The 21634-nt window shown below is 46.4% G+C and overlaps 5 protein-coding genes across 5 annotated transcripts; all 5 read left to right on the plus strand.

Moving 5' to 3' along the window:
• Positions 1-470: 470 nt before the first annotated feature.
• On the plus strand, positions 471-1898 carry GLAREA_08538 (uncharacterized protein; the record flags this gene model as incomplete). The annotated part of the gene is made up of 3 exons (XM_008090582.1): positions 471-854; positions 900-1360; positions 1415-1898. The coding sequence occupies 3 exons, from the start codon at positions 471-473 to the stop codon at positions 1896-1898; spliced, it is 1329 nt and encodes a 442-aa protein (XP_008088773.1).
• Positions 1899-5760: 3862 nt separating this feature from the next.
• GLAREA_08539 (uncharacterized protein) lies at positions 5761-6520 on the plus strand (the record flags this gene model as incomplete). The annotated part of the gene is made up of 3 exons (XM_008090583.1): positions 5761-5789; positions 5894-6043; positions 6097-6520. 3 exons carry the CDS (start codon positions 5761-5763, stop codon positions 6518-6520), a joined length of 603 nt encoding a protein of 200 aa, XP_008088774.1.
• Positions 6521-12735: 6215 nt separating this feature from the next.
• Positions 12736-14646, plus strand: GLAREA_08540 (Metallo-dependent phosphatase; the record flags this gene model as incomplete). Its single annotated transcript, XM_008090584.1, has 1 exon — positions 12736-14646. The coding sequence occupies one exon, from the start codon at positions 12736-12738 to the stop codon at positions 14644-14646; it is 1911 nt and encodes a 636-aa protein (XP_008088775.1).
• A 523-nt stretch (positions 14647-15169) lies between these two features.
• GLAREA_08541 (uncharacterized protein) lies at positions 15170-16183 on the plus strand (the record flags this gene model as incomplete). Its single annotated transcript, XM_008090585.1, has 1 exon — positions 15170-16183. One exon carries the CDS (start codon positions 15170-15172, stop codon positions 16181-16183), a length of 1014 nt encoding a protein of 337 aa, XP_008088776.1.
• Positions 16184-17206: 1023 nt separating this feature from the next.
• On the plus strand, positions 17207-19599 carry GLAREA_08542 (uncharacterized protein; the record flags this gene model as incomplete). Its single annotated transcript, XM_008090586.1, has 3 exons — positions 17207-17774; positions 17829-18135; positions 18183-19599. The coding sequence occupies 3 exons, from the start codon at positions 17207-17209 to the stop codon at positions 19597-19599; spliced, it is 2292 nt and encodes a 763-aa protein (XP_008088777.1).
• Positions 19600-21634: the final 2035 nt, after the last annotated feature.

Consider the following 21634-nt stretch of genomic DNA (forward strand, 5'->3'; position numbering starts at 1 on the left):
GTTGCATCCGCTGAATAAGGTTGTCAAATCAGATTTTACAATGGCATATTCTGAGTCAAATCTTGACAGCCGACATCTCCGGCAGCTGCCATCTGGTACCGTGGTTCCGTGGGAGCTTATATTCCGTCTTGGGAATGGATGGCTGTACTCATCGAGTGATGAGAAGCTGTCAGTGCAATTATCCTCCAGCTAAGTGGATCTTGGTCCCTCCTTCATTTTCTGCTCGAATATTATTTTCTGCAAGTCGGACTTATCTGCTGCATTTTCTATGAACAATAGCTTGAGATCTGCAATGCTACACACATGCTATTAAAGCTCGGCATTTTCGGGCATAGCTCCAACATCGCGTCACACGCACATTCTTGGTGGAGTCAGCTACTATACATTCTTGCTTATATGTACAATAGCCATCCCGATGTTTTTGAGCCTGCCGCAGTTTTGAAAACATTTCACCTTCTTGAGTATACAAAATGGGTGGCGTTGGTGCTGTTGCTGAACCTCTCGTAGTCATCTTCCTGCTCTTTGGAGGAACATGGATTAATAGAGATTTCAATCCTGGGAGATTTCGTAGGAGACCTGTTGATCAGAGACGATTTTCTGAAGATGATTTGGAGCATGGTGGGAAAGTTGACCGAGATGGGTTGGTAGATAATCCTTTGGATTCGAGATCGACTTCGCCCTCATTACTTGCTTCTGAAGAACCGAAGTGGAGAGAAAGAAGTATAGGTGCTTGGGGAATAAGGAAGCGGGTCACCACTCCTAATACTAGGAGATTCAAAGGGTATTTTCTGAGTCGGTTGCTTGAGAGGTTTCCGTTTCTGGTGGAGTGCTGGTACTGGGCGTTAATATATTGGGTAAGCGAGAGGTAGCCATTTGAAATTCTCTCTAATTATCACTAGGTATATCAACTCGGACGCGCAGCGAGTGCAGTCTGGATAGTAGAAGGAACAGTCTTTGCAGCACGAAAGCACGCGCTGCAAGTAATCGCTGTGGAAGAAAAGATGCATATTTTTTGGGAACTACCTATCCAACAATTCTTTATGAAAAGCGATTTCATGATGAAATGGATAAACAGAACTTACTCTTTCATACATATCCCCGGATCAATTGCTTTCCTCGTCTGGCTTTTCTACTACACCAATACTCGTAATCGAGTTGCCAACACACGAAGCGAGAATAGCCCTAGCGAGTCCAAAGAATCACCAGCTGGACCTCATCTCTACGAAGCTCGAAGACGAACAATGGCCTTCTGTAATTTACTCGCATTCATAATCTTCACTCTCTGGCCATGCATGCCACCACGACTCCTCAGCGCAGACACATCCGACGACGAAGCCGGAAAGCTGGCGAGGAGCTATGGGTAGGTCTCTCCTTCTTCCGATACAAAAGAATGCCCTTATACTCACAATCACAGCTTCATCGATACAGTCCACGGCCCCAAAGGCCAAGGTTCAATATGGACCGACAACCGCTTCACCAACAAATTCGCCGCCATGCCCTCCCTCCACTTCGGCTACTCCCTTCTCATCGGCCTCACCATCGCCACTATCCCCCTCAATCCCCTCCACTCCACACCAATCTCTTACATTCTTCCCGGCTTCAACCGCTCTCACCCCCAGCTAGCTCCGAAACTCACACTCCCGTCCTGGCGACGCATGGCATGTGGTTTCATCGGCACGCTGTATCCGTCTATTATCCTGGTCTGTATTGTGGCGACCGCGAATCATTTTATTCTGGATGCGGTGCTGGGCGCGATGGTGTGTGGTGTTGCGTGGTGGGGGAATGATGTGTTGTTGAATCTTTTGGTGGTTGAGGATTGGTTCTTGGCGGGTGTGAGGATCCATAAGCCGGAGAGGTGGGTGGGTGAGGTTGAGGAGAGGAGTGTGGTTGTGAATTAGAATTCGGTGGAGGTGATGGGTGGGGTTTAATGTGTAATTTTGATGTGACACGCTCTGGGTTTTGCTGGATCGAGTTGCAGGATGGTGATGGTGATGGGGCTAACGGAGAGTGTTGGATACGAGAGATACCCGTGTATCATGATGGCTGCGAAATCTCTGTGTTGCATTCGCTTCATAGGCTAAAAAAGCTTCTTATCTTCTCTAATCGAGCTCATCTCATTATTTTGATCTGCCATAACATGATAAAAAATTTCGATATCTTGTGGATCGATGGCAATGGCTTTCTGAGGTAGTATCGGCTTCTGTGACTCAAAGCTATGAGCAGTCTCTGTCCTATTCCTTTTTCCTCCTCCTCTACTTCATACCCCGAAATTATAGTCAAACAAGCCATAGTAATCCCACCCCTTCGTCGCTCACCACATAAGGCAATTGCTCTCTCTGCTCATGTCTTGTTCGCGCCAGTAAAAAAGCCTTCGTGAAACTGAGTCTTAAGTAGCAACGCTTTCCTCTGATTCAAAAGTGCTGTCTAGGGTAGACGTTGGGATGTGTTGTTGGCAAGCGAAATTCGGAATAAAGCTCTTGCTGAAATGGAGTTGAGGTCTGGGATGTGAGCGCGAGTTTTGAGGGTTATTGGCGGGTTATTGTGGGACTCATGAAACAAATTTGCTCTGTCATCCGCAATGAGGATCTGTTGAAGATATTTCAAGATACCTCACAGAAACCCCTGAACTAATCTACCTTTGACCTCAAACTCTTACTTACCTAAACGCTTTTCGAGAAATTGCTAGGTCAGCTTACTGACATAATTATTTGATTTGCAATGGAGAAGACTTTTGAATATTAGGTCTCTGAACAATCATTTCAGCCCTCATATCTCGCGTTCTCCTGAAGATATCGGCTAGACAAATCCCCAATCGTCAAGAGATCGAAATATGAGACTCGTGTATCCTAGCACAGCATCTTTGGACTTGCGAATGATAACTCATAGTTGACACGAAATCAGCAACTCCTTTTGACCGTTCTATCCACCCAAGTTAAACTTCATGAGCAGTCTTCATCGACTTAGCCAGGTAAGCGGATGGTAGACAAAGTAAGCAGCAGTCTAGACCTAACGATCATCCGATCTATTGAACGCAATATTGTATGTTTTACTTGTAACATTCGTTATAAGATAATGTGGCTCTGTCTCTAACCGACTGGATGTATGGTGAAGGAATCCTTGAAGGGTTGATGATACTTATTTTGTCCACCGTGATATGGATCCGTTCGGTTGTGAACTTAGAAAGCCTGGAAGAGTTGCATTTTCTGAGGGAAATTTGACGACATACCTGGTAATGAGTTAAAGTGCTTGAATAGATAGATATCTTAGTTCGGTTACTACGTTCTTTGGCGTTTACTATGAGTCTGGATCGATCATGGAAGGATTCTGAAATGATTCTGAAATTGAGATGATCGCTAAGAATTATGGACGAAAGTTCCCACATTGATTCAACCTGGTCGAGTGGGTGTTCAATTTTTTTGAGAGAACCGCTCTCATGTCATGATAAGTCGTGCGATGGAACATCAACGGTGGGCTGGTCAAAATCACTCGCATTTAGGCATGGGCTCTGAAAATTAATTCAACGGCACTCTTCAATCTCTCACTCTTCCATTCCGTCAAGACACTGCGAATCTTGATGTTCTGCCCCGTTCGAATCGAGCCATATGTTATTGATGAGTACTGGAATAACTTTCGTTGAGCTCACTTCGACTGTTTTAACCCCCTTGAGCAAGCCTACAGGATCAGTGGTTTGAGTTTGGAAGTCCATTCCAGCGCGCAAATTTCTTTTTTTGCTTGTAGGTAGAAAGAATATTATCGTAAGTTAAGCTTCACACATTGCTCACGCCTTGTTACTTTGAAGTGATGATGCTCGGTCAATTTGCTATATTCCTGAACCACAAAATCCCACAGAATCTCCAAGTCATAAAACGGTTGAATATTGAATTAAAACCCCCAATGAGAGTGTTTAAATTGCCTCGAATATGCTTAGAATTAGAACCCCAGGTATTGGTCTTCCCTTGGAAACCACAGTGAGCCCCATCGGAATGTTGTAAATTACTACGGCCACCGAAAACTTTCTCTTGGACTATGTGAGTCACTCTCGCGACCCACCAGTGCGATAAAAAGCGGAGAACGAAAGGGTTTTGATTATTCCAGCATCAATTGACATCACAAGTATGGCAAGTATCATTTAGTGCATTTTATGCACGAACGCGTACGATTTTCGTGGGGGTTATGCTGTGTGCACAAGAATCGAAGATCGCCAAATTGAACTCCCAGTAAGTTGTGACGAGTTGCAATAGAAAATTTTGTCGCGACTATTTCCAGTTGTGACATAATGGTTGTTGAGACGAAAGAGGAATAAATCCCAGTTTAGTGGCTGAAAATCATGGTCTAGACGAACGGTCTTTTTGTAGTCTGCTGTAGTGCTTTTGGAATTAGAAGAACAGGGGTCCGCCCCACAAGAAGACTAGTTACCGAGATATGACTTCAACGTTCGTGGGGGTGGGTTTTGGGGGGGAGTAGTAAGATGTCAGCTGTAGAACTCTTCACACCAACATCAGGTACCGGGAGGTAGCATAATTAATGGGATTTATGCAAACGGTGCACTCTATTCGCGGGCTTTAGCAGTGTCAAACTTTGGTGCACCCCTGATCTCAATATCATTTGCTTCAACGTCGTTTTAAGCACAACATACAACACTTTACAACTACGAAAGTTCCAGATGCACAATTGTGGATCCAACGTGCAGAATGTGTGCATAATGACGTGCATAAACGAAACTTAATCTACGTTAACCCTAAAGTGTAATTGAAAAGCTTTTTTTTCCCGACTAAGTGGTGCTAGGCTTGGCGGGGTAATGAGAAGCATCCACGCTGATCTCCGGGGAAAGCTGCAACCCCACAGTGATCTAATAATGTAAGAAAAGGTTTGATTTATCAAAGGTTTTATTGAAGGGTTTCGAATCTAACTGCAACTATGGGACCAATGTGTTTCTTTTAAGTGACTAAGAACGATGAGGATAGTGTACCAGCTACAAGGTGGCTGAGCATTTTTAATGCGTAGGTTCTGCGTAATAACTAATAGAAGAAAGAAGTTTGCTCTTAGCGGCACGCGGAAGGTCTTGGCTTGGTTGTTGACCTTTGGAATGTATTACCGAATTGACAATACTCTTGCAACACTGAAGTCTCGGTTTGCTTTGGTTCGAAGGCTCAGCAGAGTGTACTTTGATTCAATATGGATTTGAAGCTTTTGATCACTGTTAGACAAAACCATGTAATATGGTAGATGGACAATTACAGTTCAATTCTATGTGACACTTCAAACTCTCGCTCTGAGCACTCTCAGAACGCTTCCAAGAGAACTGTGACTATGGCAATGAAACGAAATCATCCAATACTCTCAAAGAACTCCCAGCAACAATCCCACGCATTCGTCTCTAGTCAACGTCCAAAGAGAGACGAACTTCGTTTAGGAGCCATTGAACTTTTATACAATCTCGCTGTGATTGCCCCAAAGTCTCGCTAACCAAACAGAACCAAAGAACGACTCAACGGCGGGCTCTCTTGGCTTTCCCTCATTCGCGTCTGCTTTCTAAGTACCACGACGCGACTGTCCGTTGATTTTGATAAGCAATTGGTCTGAGCACCACACGTCGCTCACTAGCTCAGTGATCTGAACGACCGATCACGTCTCCAGGCTATATTAATCCTCCTTCACTCCCTCTTTCTTTCTCTCCAGTATCGACAAGAACAGCAACAGTAACAGTAACAGCAACAACAACAACAACATCACCATTTCAATCGACTCGACAAGTTCAAAATGTCTGCCACCGTATTTGCTCCTCTTGGGTATGTATTTCCAATTCCGTTTGACCCAACACAATGTCTCAGGATTTCTAGGACATTTCACTGAATTTGTGTATTGCTTTGAGGAATTTTACTGATGATTGCAGTCCCAGAAAGGCCGGCAAGATCATATGGTTCCGATTCTGGCAGCTTCCTCAGGCAGCTGTACGAGTACGAGTACTAGCGGTCCAATTCATGGACCCCTACTCAATTGGGGAGGTTTTTAAGCGTACCCAGGGCGCAATTGATAGAGAATGGTAAGTTTAATAAATCGTCATTGTCTCAAATAGTCTGGCTGATTGAGCTTCAGGTTGCAAGTGCGTGACCAGGAGTTTATTTCGACGATTTGGCACTATCTCCGCAAGGCGGTGTACGTCTCGTACAATCCGGCCGCCAAAGAGATTGTATACACGATGAACGGGCAAACCAGAAATCACGTGCTCGAGCTCAGGGGGGACTATTTCCGTCGCTCCTACAATCCGTTCCCTTCTTCTGCCCCGTGGATCACCGACACTCTCCCCGCCCGATTGGTCCCCGCCAACCCCCCTGCGCTGTCGGCAGCTGCCAGGGTGAGCGCGCTGCTGTCGCAGTCAAGTTCCTCGGGATCGTCGAGCCGGCAGCTTTCTGCTGGGTCGACGCCCCTTCCAGCGTCGTCGGCCTCATCGGCCAACCCTTACGGCCCGATCGGAAGGCCAATCACATGCAATCGACAAGAATACTCTCACCGAGGATAGGTGGAGGAAGGAACGTTGGGAGCTGACTTTGGTTGTTGGAATTTTGGGATTTTGGGTTTTGAGCTTTGAATATTGGATATAACACATGTATTGAGATCAGCAGCATAGATCATAGAGCAATACAGCAGATATCTACCACACAAATAATGCTCTCTTTGCGTTTGAGTCTTCGTGATGTTTTTGAGAGTGAGGTGTCGTCTGAATTGTGAAAGATCTGGACCATTCTGCAGCACCTCGCTAAGCCCTATACCCCGCATTCTCGCTTGTGGCGTGTTCTAGAATTCATGGATCATCAGTAAGAATATGTTGTAGGAAAACAAGACTTGTGAATAACTTTTGCTGGTTATGACTGTCCCTACTCTTTTGAAGTATCGTAGATAATGCTGAATTAATGTCAAGATAACGCGTCCGTTCTTCGGAGGTGTTGTGGGAATGACAAGGCAATATTGCGGTTCTTTGGGAGTATCGAGGGGATATGTGCAGGTTATGAATGTCCTTGCTCTTTTGAGGTATTGTAGACAATTCCAAGATAATGTGCCTGTTCTTTTGAGGCATCATAGATAGCGTTAAACTAATATATCTGTTCTTTTAAAGTCATGCAAAGGACGTTAAGGTAATGTTTCTATGAAAGAAGAAGTAAATGAACGATAAGATTTTTCCATATATAAGACTGGGACATCTCATTGAGAAAAAAGAAGGATAAAACTTAGCAGTATGAGAGATGCGCGTGCTAATGTTCTGGCTTTATTTTGGTTTGTTGTACATTGCCCGGCGACTCGGAAACTGTGCTGGACCTTCTGTTGACTTCTGTAGATTACAAACGTCCCTGTTCTTTTGAATTGTCGTAAATGATACCGAAGTAATCTCCCTTTTTTAAGCATTTTAATAATTGTCATGGTAAAATCGCTGTCCTTTCGATGCATCGTAAAACAAGCTAAGGCCTGTCTCTAGGGAAGAGCTACTTGAAGAGAGCTTATGTTCGACCCGGTTTCAACAGGTCAGATTGAGACGACTTACTCAAGATGAGATTTCCTATTTGAAAAGCGGTGTGGTAAATAAGGCCAATTTGTGAGACTCTAGTTACTTTGAAGTGTTTGTTGCATATCGACCGGAGATTGTGGGAGGACTTGCGATTTGCAACAAATATACCCAATCTATCCCACGAACGGACCAATTAGACACTTGATTCTCCAACTAGCTGTTCGTGATCTGAGAAACTCGGAGTGGCGCATTTCTGTTGTTCAATCGTGGACTTTGCCTCCATGTTGCATGTCTGCCGGAGATACTGCAGGAGACTGCGACTTGCAACAAAAACCTGTTTTGGGCGATCCAGTGACACGATTTTCTGGTCGTCGAATATTGCGAAAGATTTTTGCGAAAGTTCCGTGTGTTTGATTGTTAGGTATGAGGAAAGGCTGCAGTGACTGTGCAGTGTGCGATCCTAGAGGTACTTCAACTCGGACGAGCGATGTCACCTCCCCATATTCAGAAGGGTGTACGGCAAATCCCAACATTCCCAACTAAGAAGTATTTGAATTAAATCGAAGAAAAGTGTTCAGGTAATGTAGTGGTTAATTTGCGGCTCACTAGAGGCTTCATTGATTTTGGGTATGGTAGCAGAAATTGTCGTCGGCCTTCTATACTGGGAGACGTGGCAAAAGGTGATTTACGATGTTGAATTAATTTTGAACAAAGTCGCAGATAGCCAGTGCTTACTTTACTGGGAGAGAAATAGTGCCCTGCTAGATTACGTTCAAAAGACAAGGAAAGAGAGAGTATTATGACCATAAGGTACAATGTACAAAGTAAAAAGCCTCAAATTGCTTTAATCCTTGCTTAGACCAGAGATACCTGAGCTCGATTGTGTAATTCGCAAGATTTACAATTATCGAGTTGAAACCTTCACGGTGTATCAAAATTAAACAAAAGGCCATTTGTATTTTCGTACCAATTTGTTGGTTGTGTAATTCTAGATCTTTGTTGCACATCGCCCCAACATGCGAAAGTCAAATCCGATACCCATTTGCCATTCGGCGTTATCGCAATTTTTTTGCAGTATTTTTTGCATTTCGACCGGAAATCGCAGAACAAAATCTTGAGAACTGATTTGCTACTCCGAATCTATAATTAACGAGTTATTATGGTGGCGAAAGTATTGTTGCAGGTCGTCTGAAGTACCCACGAAGGGTCAAAAGGGGTTGTGCGACTACTTTGTTGCATTTCGCACGGAAATCACGATCAAAAGCATTTGCGATTTTATTCGGTATCATCTCAGCGAAATGCTGAAAATTGGGTTTGTTGCAAGTCGTCCGGAGATAGTAGTGTCAGACCTTCAACCACCCTCGTGTGCCGAAACACCTGCAAACGACGGATTCAATATTTTGTTGCATTTCGCTCGGAATTCACGAGTAAAACAACCTTACTGAAGAATCGGGCTTCTGGCTGAAGATAGAAATAAAATCGCAGGTCTTGAAATTTGTTGCAAGTCGTCCGGAGTTAGTGAGCTGCTTCGAGGCGAGAAATGGGACGTCAGATGGAGATCGCGAGCTTGAATTTCAAAGATGGGATTTTGTTGCATCTCGAACGGAGGTACTGTGAGGATTGTTGAATATACTTGTCTGATAGGAAGGGAATAATTGACATGCAGGAGTCCCGTACAGCCTCTGATATGTGTCACGTGTTCGTTGAACTTTAATCGCTGCCTCCAGAATGCATTGTGAGGAGAATGGGAGTAGCTATTTCGTTGCACGTAGACACTGTATTACAGCAGCTTAGCAATGGAATATTTCATTCAATTATATAGTCCTTGGTGTGGTTTTTAAATAGGCTGGTGGTGGTCTAGTTTCAACTCGTTGGCGTGGAAAGCTGAAGCTCCATTCAATGGCGACACAATTCTTTGCCTACTCAAAAGTTTTAATAGATATTTCCCAACACTCTGATCAAATGACAGCTTTATGAGTTCACAACAATACATCTCGACCATAAATTTCCAGTTTGGGAGCAACATCAGCTTTTTGTGCTGCTCGCAACGCTAGTTAGGCGGCTGGATGTAGAAAATGCTGACACCAGGCAATTCTTTGGATAGTAACCTTTGCAAGTAACAGCTTTTCTTGACATTTATCGCCGAATTACTCTGTCAAATAAGAATTCGACGAGTTTGGTTTATTCTATAATGTGTTTGGCCATTAGGCTGCCTCTCATTGCAAAAGCTCAGCGCGTAGTATCTTTTCTTCGAAGTTGGAACATCTCAATATGCCACAGCCCGCTCCCCATCTCACCTCAAACTATCAACGGGAGCTTCCGCTCCTTCATTTACTTGGTTTTGATATTTTGTTGCATTTCGACCCGGAGCATCTCGTCGCTCCGCAACGCCCTCATCGGTCTGGCTTTCAACATTTGGAATTAATACTCCAATAGAGCAGTGCTCCTCCCCTGGTCATCAATTTCCTCCGCAGAAAACGAAACGATATTCCTCTTCTGGAGCAAACAGTCGATTTTAAAGAAATATGTTGCACTTCGACTCCGGAGCATCTCGTTGCTCCGCAACGTCCTCATCGATCCACTTCCCTGAATATTTGGAATTGCTACTTTGGCGAAGTATTCCTCCTCGGACCATCAATTCCCTCCGTGACAAACCCAACGACATGCCTATTCAGGAGCAAACACCCAATTCTATACAAAACTGTTGCATTTCGATCGGAGACCCTGAATACTCTCCGCAACACCTCACGTCAATCAACCCCTTACTCAGGACTCAAAATACCTGTCTCACGCTTACCTGTAGCTCCGTCGGAGTATTCATCCTCAGGGTCCATAACTAGCGCCACTTTCGAGTCCATCGGGGCCTGGACTTCCCTCCGCAGACCCCTCATGCATGTAATAGCCTCCAGGGGTGCTGGGGGTTCCTGATTGAGGTTTTGTTGCATTTCGATCCGGAATTTGCATCCTGAGAGGAAAGAGCTGTTATTGGATGGCTGGGGAACTGGAAGAGGTCGTTGTGTTCTGGGTCCGCTTGAGGGGGGGAAGTGGAGATGGTGCTAGAGGAGCGAGGCCGGTGGTATGGCAGGTACACATGTTCGACAATGTATTGAATAGCAAAGAATATCCAACAGTTATAGCTGCTATAATTGTGAGTTAAGTCAGGTATGTCTTCACTCGCTATTTCAAAATGGAAGTCTTTTCCAAAATCATGGTGTTTTCCTCCCAACGGGGCCGACAACAGGCTGGCTTCTTTGAACAGCCTAACCCCCCTCCGAGAAGTTCTGTTGCATCTCGAGCGGAGATGGCGTTCAGTAGAATGTGGCTTTTGAATTTGTTATTGGATATCCAAAGGTTCTATACTCTATATTGTTGCCCTTCGCTCGGAGTTCAGAAGCACAGCTCCATTCGTTTTTGTTATCCTCCCCCTATCGGAGGCAACGCTACAGTGGCATCACAGTGCCATCATCGGGCAGCTACGCCGGAACTATTCATGTGTATCCCAATAATCGAATCGGAGCATGTCTCTGTCCATAAACTCTTCTGAAGTGTCTACTTTGGACGTTGAGACCAGTTTCTCAGATTTGTTGCACTTCGCATGGAGATTCCATTTAACGCCGATTTGTCGTTACTCGCATCTTCATTGCGGTGGAGGCAACATATGGAATATTCGATGAGGGGAACTGCTTATGGCGTCGGCGAGGACACCGGTTCCGATGGTTGTTTCGTTTATTTTATGGAGAGCTGAATCCTTTTTCCTTTTTGGGGATTCACACACATTCTGATGATATGAGTACTGTACTACGTATTTTTGCCAGTATTGAATGGAAAATCAGTCAGTAGAACCGTTTCATTGAAGTTGTTTACTTGAAGATGTAGCCAGCGACGATGTCTGCAACGCAGAAAATTCTAGAAACGGTGAAAAATACCGCTTCCGAAATTCCAAATTCTAAACTCGGATTATTGGTTTGAGAATCTTCAAGGCGACGTTGTTATTCCCCACCTTAAATCCGTTTTAGGGAAGGGGAATCTAGATCTTCTTCTATGCCCGCCTCCCCGCCATCACCTGATGGACCCCTCGCCACAAGGGTCCAGAGCCAGATCTGCGGACATCGTATTCCAGATGTTGCTTATTGGCTCGAGAATAAGACGGAGATCGTGAGTTCTGCAAAGATATGTGCCTTGACATACTTTGACCAAGGGGAAGACCCTGATTCCTGATTTTGACTCCAGCCTGAGCTATCACAGTCTCAACTCCATCATCGGTCGACTGTTGGCGAGTTGGCAAGAAGAACGCAAGAAGTGCTTCATCGCAGCCTTCTGCGGAAGACAATATCTCCGCCTAAAGGCACGACGTGTGTCATTTCATCGTAAAGTGGACTTCCATGATCGGCGATGGTTGACATGACTCTCCTGCGACATTATTGCAATCGGGGTGTAGCCCATTGATCTCAAAGATGGGGGTGAAAAAGAAACAGGTGTCAGAATTCTACTGATTCGAGCGACGCGAAACCGATGGCAAAAGAATTGCAAAGGCAAGTGCCAGTCAGGAAGGACGTTTCTCGCTTAAATCTGATTCAGTTGTAGCTCCCCCTTTTTGCAAGGTGGAAGACACTAGCAAGATCACAACATGATCTGCGGTACAAATCTTTCCTGTAAATATTGTGATGGGACCGAGTTCAGAGCAATAAACACAGAATTGATCGAAAAGTGACCAGAAGTATACTCTGTTTTTGACGCAACTGGCACACCACCATCTTCAAATTTTCATCCTCTGCTAGAAGTAGTCTCTAAACTGCAGTAAGCTCTATCGCATGACCATCTTTCAAAATCACTGGTATGATTCATATTGTAACAGCAGTTGATTAATCTGGGTAAAAGAAAACTCACCTTGTACTTTCGTACGTGGTTAGATGAATATTTCGCGGTGTTGCACGTGGTTTGAGGGTCCTAAACATCCTTCTATTTAAATGACCGAAGCAAATTGGCACCAATTCTGAGTATGAGCAGACTAGTGAATCTGCAGATTTTCGTGTTTGACGCTTTTGATCAAGAGGAAACGAGATCCCCAAATAATTTTTATCCATAAATCAACAGTCACGTGGTCCATGATGCGTCGCGTCGGGTGCATCGTGGCTTTAACCGCGCTCGAGATCCTGAGTTCGTCCTACCGCAATAGCTTCATTTCTCCATAATATCTCCTTTTCCACCGTGTATTTTCAAATGCAGTCTTTCACATGTACTTCGCCCATGTGCTTCGAACTGCGCTGCTAGCCTTAGTACCAGTGTCCGTCCTCCTCACCACCTACCTCTACTACTACCCCTTCTTCCATCTATGCGCCTTCCCAGCCCCTGACAATGGTGGTCCTTCGGCATATCGCAATACACTTCGAAAGCATTCGCCCTTTTCTGAACATGTCTCCAGTGCGGTAGCACCATTCAGACTTCTTGCGCTCGGAGATCCGCAACTCGAAGGAGAATCCCCCTACTTCGATCCTGACGCTCCTACCTTTCCCAACCTCAATAAATTCTGGCGAGACGCTTTCCAGCTCGATGGGGCGCGAGATAGTCCTCTGCAGAGACTTCGGCATAGTCTTCACGACCTGGTAGACTTCTACCTCGAAGATATCCCGGATTTTCTTGAGTTGTACAGGAAGCGCTTGGATCATATTGGGAATGATTATTATTTGGGACATATATACACAACGCTGCATTGGTGGACAGATCCTACACATGTTACGACCCTTGGAGATCTGGTAGGGAGTCAATGGATAGCTAATGATGAGTTTGAAAGTCGGGGGTGGAGGTATTGGAATAGGGTATTCCGTGGCGGGGAACGTGTGCCAGATGAGCTAACATCACAACCATCTGAGGACTTTGACGCATATATGATATTGGGAGACGATGCGGAACGATGGAAACATAGGATTATCAATGTGGCAGGGAATCATGACGTTGGTTACGCTGGGGATCTTTCACAGGAGCGGATGGACAGATTTGATCGAGTCTTTGGAAAGCCGAATTATGAATTACGATTTCAGTTGCCGATCAATCGAACATGGGATATTGCAGATGCGACAGATGAAGCAGAAGAAAAGTTTCCTATCCCCGAAATTCGAATCATTGTGTTGAACGATATGAACCTAGATACACCTGCTTCGTCCAAGGAGCTTCAGACAGAGACATATCAATTCCTGAACCAGGCCATCACTCACTCGAGAGACGTTAGTCGGCCAGCCCACTTTACATTGTTACTGACGCATATACCTATGCACAAGAAAGATGGAATTTGTGTTGATGGGCCATTTTTCGACTTCTTCGGCAGTGATTTCAGTTTTGGTGTGAAAGAACAGAATCATTTATCTGCGCCTGCCTCGAAGGGGTTCACTGAGGGTATTTTTGGTATGAACGCCGATACCAGTGTTCCTGGTCAAGGACTTGGCCGGGGAGGTCTCATTCTTACTGGACATGATCATGAAGGTTGCGACACTTATCATTATATCAATCAGACAGCACCACCTCAGCAAGAATGGGAAGCCATGCGCTGGAAAGATGCTGTGGCTGCGCGAATAGATGAGCAACCCGGAATACCTGGTCTGAGAGAGATCACCGTGAGGAGTATGATGGGTAGCTATGCTGGAAACGCTGGACTTTTGAGCTTGTGGTTCGACGAAGAGACCTGGGACTGGAAGTTCGAGTTCACCACCTGTGGTCTGGGTACTCAACACATCTGGTGGCTTGTTCACATTCTAGATCTTGTTACCTTGGGTGTCGCACTTGTCTATGTTGCGGTGGTGGCTGTCGAGCTCTACCTCCCTCCAGCACCAGAGAAGCCAGCGCCCATCATGGAACAGATCAACACGGGCAGGAGAAGATTGACGATATCGGGTACCATGAGCCCGATTGGATTGACTAGCCCATACAGTCCATTATCGGGAACACCATTCAGTCCGATAGACACATCCGTTCCAAGTCTTCGTGATCCTCTTCTTGGGCGATTACATAGGAGCCATACATTGGCCACACCACAGGGAATGGGAAAAATGAGGAAGCAGCGTAGTCGGTCAACGTTGGGTGGAGTACCCGAAGTCAATTCGAGGCCAACGACACCCACGCCGCCAGGAATGGAACCATTTCCAGACTTATGATGTTATGTTATATCATGGACAATCAATTGATAAAATTCTGCCAATGCAGCCAAAGTTCCATTGCCGTTACCAAACCTATGTCGAGGCCAGTGTCACAAGCGTTCCTGGTGGGGGGGGGGGGGGGGGTATCCTTAGTTGGTTGTGCTTATATGATTGTTGTGTTATGACCTCACAATAGCTTCAAGTCCAGCTTAAGCATTAGTTTCTCATTGGCCAGGACAGCTTGCTATGCTCGTGTTTGGCTTGATCTGGAATAGTTCTGGTTTTCTTCCGTTGGTACTCACCTAACCGCCGCTAGACACGACGGTAGGTCTCGGCCAGCTCTGTCCCCACCAGGAAGTTGATATAATCTGCTCTTCTGCCCTCAAACTGTTTATCTCCTTCTCGAAAACAGTACCAAGTTCATCACTCGTTACATCGTTTTATCGCGAACCCACGAAATCCAATCGTTCAAATGCTTCGCTCCTCTCAAACTCCCCAGGGCCAGCACTCCTCATCGAATATGAATCGCGTTCCACCAGCAATGCCTGGAAGACCTCCATACCAGAACCTCCCACCATTCGGCAACAAGTTGTCAAGCTCCAATCTGCGAATTCATAACACCATGATGTTTTTTGAAAGCTCGAAGGTGGGAGTGGACCTCGAAGAACTAAGCAAAATCACCACAGTCATCCATTCCAACGCGAAGATCACGCGTCTCACAGTGGCCCGGATTATCGACTGTGCTTTATTGGTCAAACTCATTTTCAGAGTCGACTTCTCTCCCCAATTTGTCAAGTTCAGCGACAGGATCCCAGAGGATTTCAACGAACTCAACCTCCCTCACTTCGACCTCTGCCAACACGTCTGCTCCCAGCATATCAAACAAGAAGGCCGCGGAGTCGCACACATCGCGCGAGTCAATTCCCAGCGTCTCGATGTCGATATCTCACTCATCGACCTCTGCGAAGAGGACGTCGATAACGTAATCCTCATCTGCAAGCACTGCCCCACGCACTTCCAGTCCTCTGCGAAGGTCACCAATAATGCTCATGTTCGACGCATGAGCTATGAGGTCGCGGCCATGAGGTGCTCTGGGAAAAGCGACGAGAACACATGGCATGACACATGGGCGAGAGCGTTCTGCGAGCTTGCCAACTCGACGTTCCTCACCCCCTCGTTGGGCGTCCCGCCTACCTGCTGTGATCCAAATGATACCACCGGCTCGTACTTTCCACCGGTGGATAACTATTTCTGTGTCCCTGCGCTAAAAGGTGGATGGGCCGAGGCATACACGGTTCCTAAGCTGGCAGCGCGCGATTCTGGATTCGAGGAGGACGTAAAGTGGGAGAAGGGTGGGTATGAAAGTTGTGAGGCGGGTAAGGGCGGAGATTGGGAGGAGGAGGTTGTTGGTGAGGGTCCGTCAAAGGTAACTGGGGATGATGGTGAGGGTCCTTCAAAGGTGACCGGGGATGATGGGGAGGATTGGGAGGAGGATATTGTTGAGGGTCCTTTGGAGATGACTGAGGGGGATGTGGAGAGGTTGGCGATGGAGTGAGGGTGTGGGAATAGGAGTAATGTAATGTTTAATGTGGTGGTTGTGCATTGTAGGATATTGTGTTGGAAGTACTCTAGATACAATAGAAATGTTCTTGTCTTGTTTTTTTCAATAGTGTGTACGATATCGAGGCAGCTGAAAAAGACTCGCTGGCTTCGTGAAGGTTTTGAACGTCTACGGTTGATGTTCACGAGATAGGAAAGAGCGATCACCCATCGTTGCCTGCATGCTACATCTCGGCTCGTCGTCGTCACCAAAACGCCCAACAGGCAAAATATCGTGAGGGATACACGAATTGAACAAACCCATCACCATGTCCCTGGAAATTCCCTCAAAACCACGCAAGGTGAAAATCAACATCTAGAAGCCTTATCAAGATTGTGCGAATCTCCCTCCAGGTGTCATTCGACTGACGAAGCCTTTATTCCTAGGCAACATTAAAATATGCCTTACACATCGCCTAACTTCAAACTTAACCCTTCCATCCACTCAAAAACTATCCCACAATCACTACGCATCCCATTGCGTCACCCAGTCCCCCATGTTTCTGCCTCACACACGTGACATCCCTCCTGCAAGATCTGCACTAAGCCTCAAGTAGATCGACACACTGCCCAGCCCCGCACCACGTATAACGAACCAGTCAGGTGGGAGGGACGCCCAATAAGCTTCGTGCTTATCTGGTTGCCTTTGCTTCGATTTGGCTTCTAGCGTGATTTTCGAATTCTAGCGTGGTTGTACTCGTGCCGTGTTTGGCTTGCTCGTGCCTCGCTTGTCGCTTCAGCCCCCGGATTTACAATCACGTGGACGGGAAGAGGTGACATCGCGAGGACAGGGCTGAGGAGGGGCGGAGTATAGATGGGAAGGTGGACCCCGCGTTGAGGAAATTCACGAGTGAGTTGATTCATGGTGTTGCTGAGTAGAGGAGTAATAATTTTGTTTGTATAAAGGGAAGCCAAGTCTTCGAAAGTAAGGTCTTGATCGTCCACGATACAGATAGGATATCACAACAAACCTCCCAAGATGTCTCTCCGAGAGAAGCTCTCCTCGAAACTCACCAAAGTCCCCTCCAAACAAGAGAACCTCCCACCAACACCACCTCACGACAAATCTCCACCACCATCATTCACAGCAAGCACATCGACAAACGATCAGCCACCAACCTACACCCCGCAAGACACCACCCCCCAAGACCTCACCTCCTCCTTCGCAACCCTCACCCTCTCCCCTCACCCCGTCTCCCTCCCAACCCCCTCAACCTGTCTCGCACACCTAAAACTGCTGCACGCAATCCAAGCACTCAAACTCGACATCGGCTACACCGACGGCCTCTTCGGGATCTGGGACGCCAAAGCAGAGTTAGCAGATACCCGCGACGAGACGCTGAGTAAATTGCGGGAGAAGCGATGGGCGTTATACGTTGCGCGTGCCGTGGAACGGTTCCAGGAGTGGTGGATCAAGGTGCTGTGTCCGCTGGATGGGTCGCGCAGGATCGAGTGTAAGGAGGTGGAGCCGGGGAATGAGAGTTTCACGGGGTTTACGAGTAGAGGGAGACCTTTGGAGTGGGGGAGGGAGATGGTGCCGCCGCTTGGTATGTTCATATTCTGTTTTATGGAGGGAGTTCAAGAGGGCTAATCCGGGGTAGATGTTTTGATGGTTTGGCATGCGTTTATGTTGAATCCGCGGAATTATCTCGAGGATTGTATTCGGTTTGGGGTGCCGAATCTTTGGGCTACGGGGATGCCTTGGAAGGTTGTGAATGAAGCGATTGATGTTGAGTGCAATTATGTTGTGGGGGAAGAGGCGAAGAAGGCGTTTGTGGCTGCTACGGGATTGAATTGGGATAATGCTGAGGATTCGCTGGTGAAGAAACTTAATTGTCCGAGGTGTCAGCAAGTGCTGGAGATTCCGTGGACGAGTTGTGGGTTGAGTGAGAAGCCTTCGGAGAAAGAGTGAGTTTTGGACGCCTTGGAGATGAACTATGTTAATGATTTTCTAGGATCAACGAGATTGAAGGAAGTGGTTATGGTGATCGAGATCTCTCGCACATTTGCCACAAATGCAGTGGTTATGTCAATCATGATCTTCTTCGAGTCGCCAAGTTCAGAAAGGAAACAGAGAATCTCATCATGAGAGACTGGCCACTTGGTGGAACTATCCTCACCCCCAACACTGGCTTACCTGACGCAGCCGGTACCCTTCCAATGAACAGCGCAGCATTACACTTTCCAAACCGACTGATCGGTATAGAACTTCGATCCAAGATCCTAGATCTGATCAGTCCGCAACGAGCAAATCCAACTATGAACGACGTCAAGATTCTAATCGAAAATGCCGTCGCGAACAAAGACTTGATCAGGAAGCTTAACAACAGAAAGCTCACGGAACCAGGATATCTACGTAGAGACGAACGAGTAGCGATCCGTCTCATGATGGCACGATACTGGGAAAACACCTCCATCTTCGCCCTCGAACTCGGCGGTGCAGTCATCCGTCAAGGTGTTTTCATCGAAAAAATGAAGAATCTAGACTGGCTACACAGCCCAGCAGCGACCCAAACCATGGAACGACTCATCCTCAAATACACCCGCTTCATCACCATCCTCTCCGAAAATGCCATGCACGTCTGCGTCCCAACCCTCGACGTAGATCTCGCCTGGCACACCGCCCAACTCTCCCCCCAAACCTACTTCACCTACACCACCTCCCTAACCGGCAAATTCATCGACCACGACGACAAAGTCTCCGAAGACGCGCTCGAAACGGGTTTCGAATTCACCTCTAAGACCTACGAGAAACTGTATGGTGAGATCTACTCTGAATGCACATGCTGGTACTGCGAAGTCATCCGCTCCCGCCACTCTGGCCCGCGGTTATTTGGCACAAGCAAATCCGAGAAACTGAATAACGCCTTCCACGACTCCGCCGCCCAGTTCTGCCCCCCTGATAACTCCGCACATATCAGCACCCACAACGCCGTTCGCGCTCTTGATGACACGGCTAGGAGTCTCGTGCTCGACCGTCTCCGTGCTCGCCGGAAGGCCGAACTCGACAAAGAATACGAGAAAGCGAAAGCACGAGCGAAGGCGAAGGGGCGTAAGATTCCGCCGAAAGAGGATTATTACTACGGTCCCTGGGGATATCCGTATCTGATGTATGGACCGTATATGGCGGTGCCGATGTATGGAGGTGTTTATTATGCGGGCGATCCTGGGAGCATGGCTGTTGGGGCAGGGATGGCGGGGAGTTGCGCGGGCGGGACGTGTAGTCAGGTTGCGGCTGCTGGGGGGGTTTGTGGTGCTGGGGGGGCGGGACAGTGTGGGAGTGGGGGTGGGTGTGGTGCTGGTGGGGGGTGTGGAGGGGGAGGAGGTTGTGGTGGAGGGGGTGGTGGGTGTGGTGGTGGTGGTGGGAGTTAGGGGGAGGTTGGAAAGTGGGGGGGGAGGGTGATGGGATGGGAATGAAATGAAAGCGGATCTGAATGATCAGACAATAGGGATATGGGTGTGGGAAGGAACTGGAAGCGCTCGTTATGATACCTATAGCTTTTCTTTCTTATATCTATATCTTATATGCGGAATTACAATATATATTAACTCTTTTACTCCTATCTCTGAAGCTCGACATGTCTTGAATCTCGCTGAAGAATTTCCTCTTTAGGGGCTCGTGGAGGGGGGAGGGGGGTATGTGATAGTGGTGGGATTTGGGAGGGGGGGTTGTAAGGTGGCTTAGGGATGGGATGAGATGAGGACATGGAACGGGAATGGGTTTAAATAACTAGGCGTATAGATTATAGACATAGAATTTTAACTAGAATAGAAAGCGCTCGTTCTAACACCTATAATTTATTCGTTATATTTATATCTTATCTTCTAAATAGAATTTCAAAATACAGTTACCTATTTACTCTTCCCCTCTCATCTAAACCCTCCTAACATCTCTCGCATAAAACCCTCCCCTTAAAACCTCGCTATCGATATTAAATACTTGTCATCCTAACTTAAATCCTCTTCTCTACATTAAATTACATATTACTAACTAAGAAATAATCTAAGACTATTTAGCACTAAATCTTGTTTAATAATATTCTCTCAGAACCTCTATTTCTCTAGTCTAACTATCTAAATATCTTCACTACACCTACAATCTCCTCAACTAAATTAAGATTCTATATCACATCCCCCCCTCCTCCCATCTTCCCCCCCCTATCCATCCCTCCCAACCCACGCAAATCCCCCACATCACTAGTATACAAAAATCCTCCGCACAACCCGCACCCCAACATCCAAACCTAAACCTTCTCTCAAACAGTTTACTGCAACAACCACGTATCAGCAACATCACACTGATCACACTGACAAGTCGTGGTATTCAAAGACTTTATTCTCAAAGACTTTATTCTCAAAGACTTTATTCTCAAAGACTTTATTCTCAAAGACTTTATTCTCATTCTCAATCTTGGGATGCGCGTATCAAACTTTTCCCACGCGCGCGGTGTGAAGCCTAGTTGAGGTTCATATTAATCTACGTTATATAACAACGTTGAACAGACCCAATCCGTCTGTTTAAGTGCCACGTTTCCCGTCACCGGATTTTGAGATCTTGAGTCTCGGACTATGGTATGCTGTAAGGTGAGGAAAGTACGGGTAGTTGGATGGAAAGGCGGGTTTGATGTTGGGGTGGAAAGGGAAGGAGATGAAGGGGTTGTGGAAGGAGATGGATGGGAGGGGGTTGGTTAGGGGGTTTTCATGGGGGGTGGTAGGTGTTGAGTAGGAAGTTGTTTACGAAACAAGAAGCTTGGGTTGAGTATATTAAAATTACATTAACATGTATAAATCATCAACTCACCAAAACTAAACCATCTATCTCACTATATCATTTCCCCAAACCCCCCCCGATTTTACACTAAAACGCGGGTGAGTTAGTAGATAGTAACACGGATTACGTCCATTATACTACTTTTTCTGCCGAGGGAGATGATCATGAGAAGGAGTGCTGTATCTGTATTTAGGAGAGTGAGGGGGGTTTGGGAGGGGAGGGGTTTGGAGTTCGGAAAGAAAAGGGATGGGATTGCTGCGTCTTGGTTATGTATTAAACGAGGTAATAAGCAAACTCAAGCGCTCGCTGCGAGGAACAAAGTGCGTTTCAGAAGTCGTCTTATTGGGCTTATGTTGTATAATTACAATATAATAAACTTCCATTACACTACGTCTATTATCTATCTAATAAAAGTGCAATCTATAACAAGACCGAACCCTGAATCACCACAACACTAACTAAATTAATCAATCGTCCCAAAACCCACAAACACCAGCCCTATACCTAAACAACTTCAAACCCCCCTCCCTTTCAACCCCCCCTTCCATTCACCCCTCTCCCTTCACTCCCCCTCCCTTCCCCCTCCCTTCCCCCCCCTTCATCATCCACACCCACACACCCGCAAAAAAACCATCC

The sequence above is a fragment of the Glarea lozoyensis genome (genome assembly GCF_000409485.1).
Source record: "Glarea lozoyensis ATCC 20868 chromosome Unknown GLAREA9, whole genome shotgun sequence".
Lineage (NCBI taxonomy): Eukaryota > Fungi > Ascomycota > Leotiomycetes > Helotiales > Helotiaceae > Glarea > Glarea lozoyensis.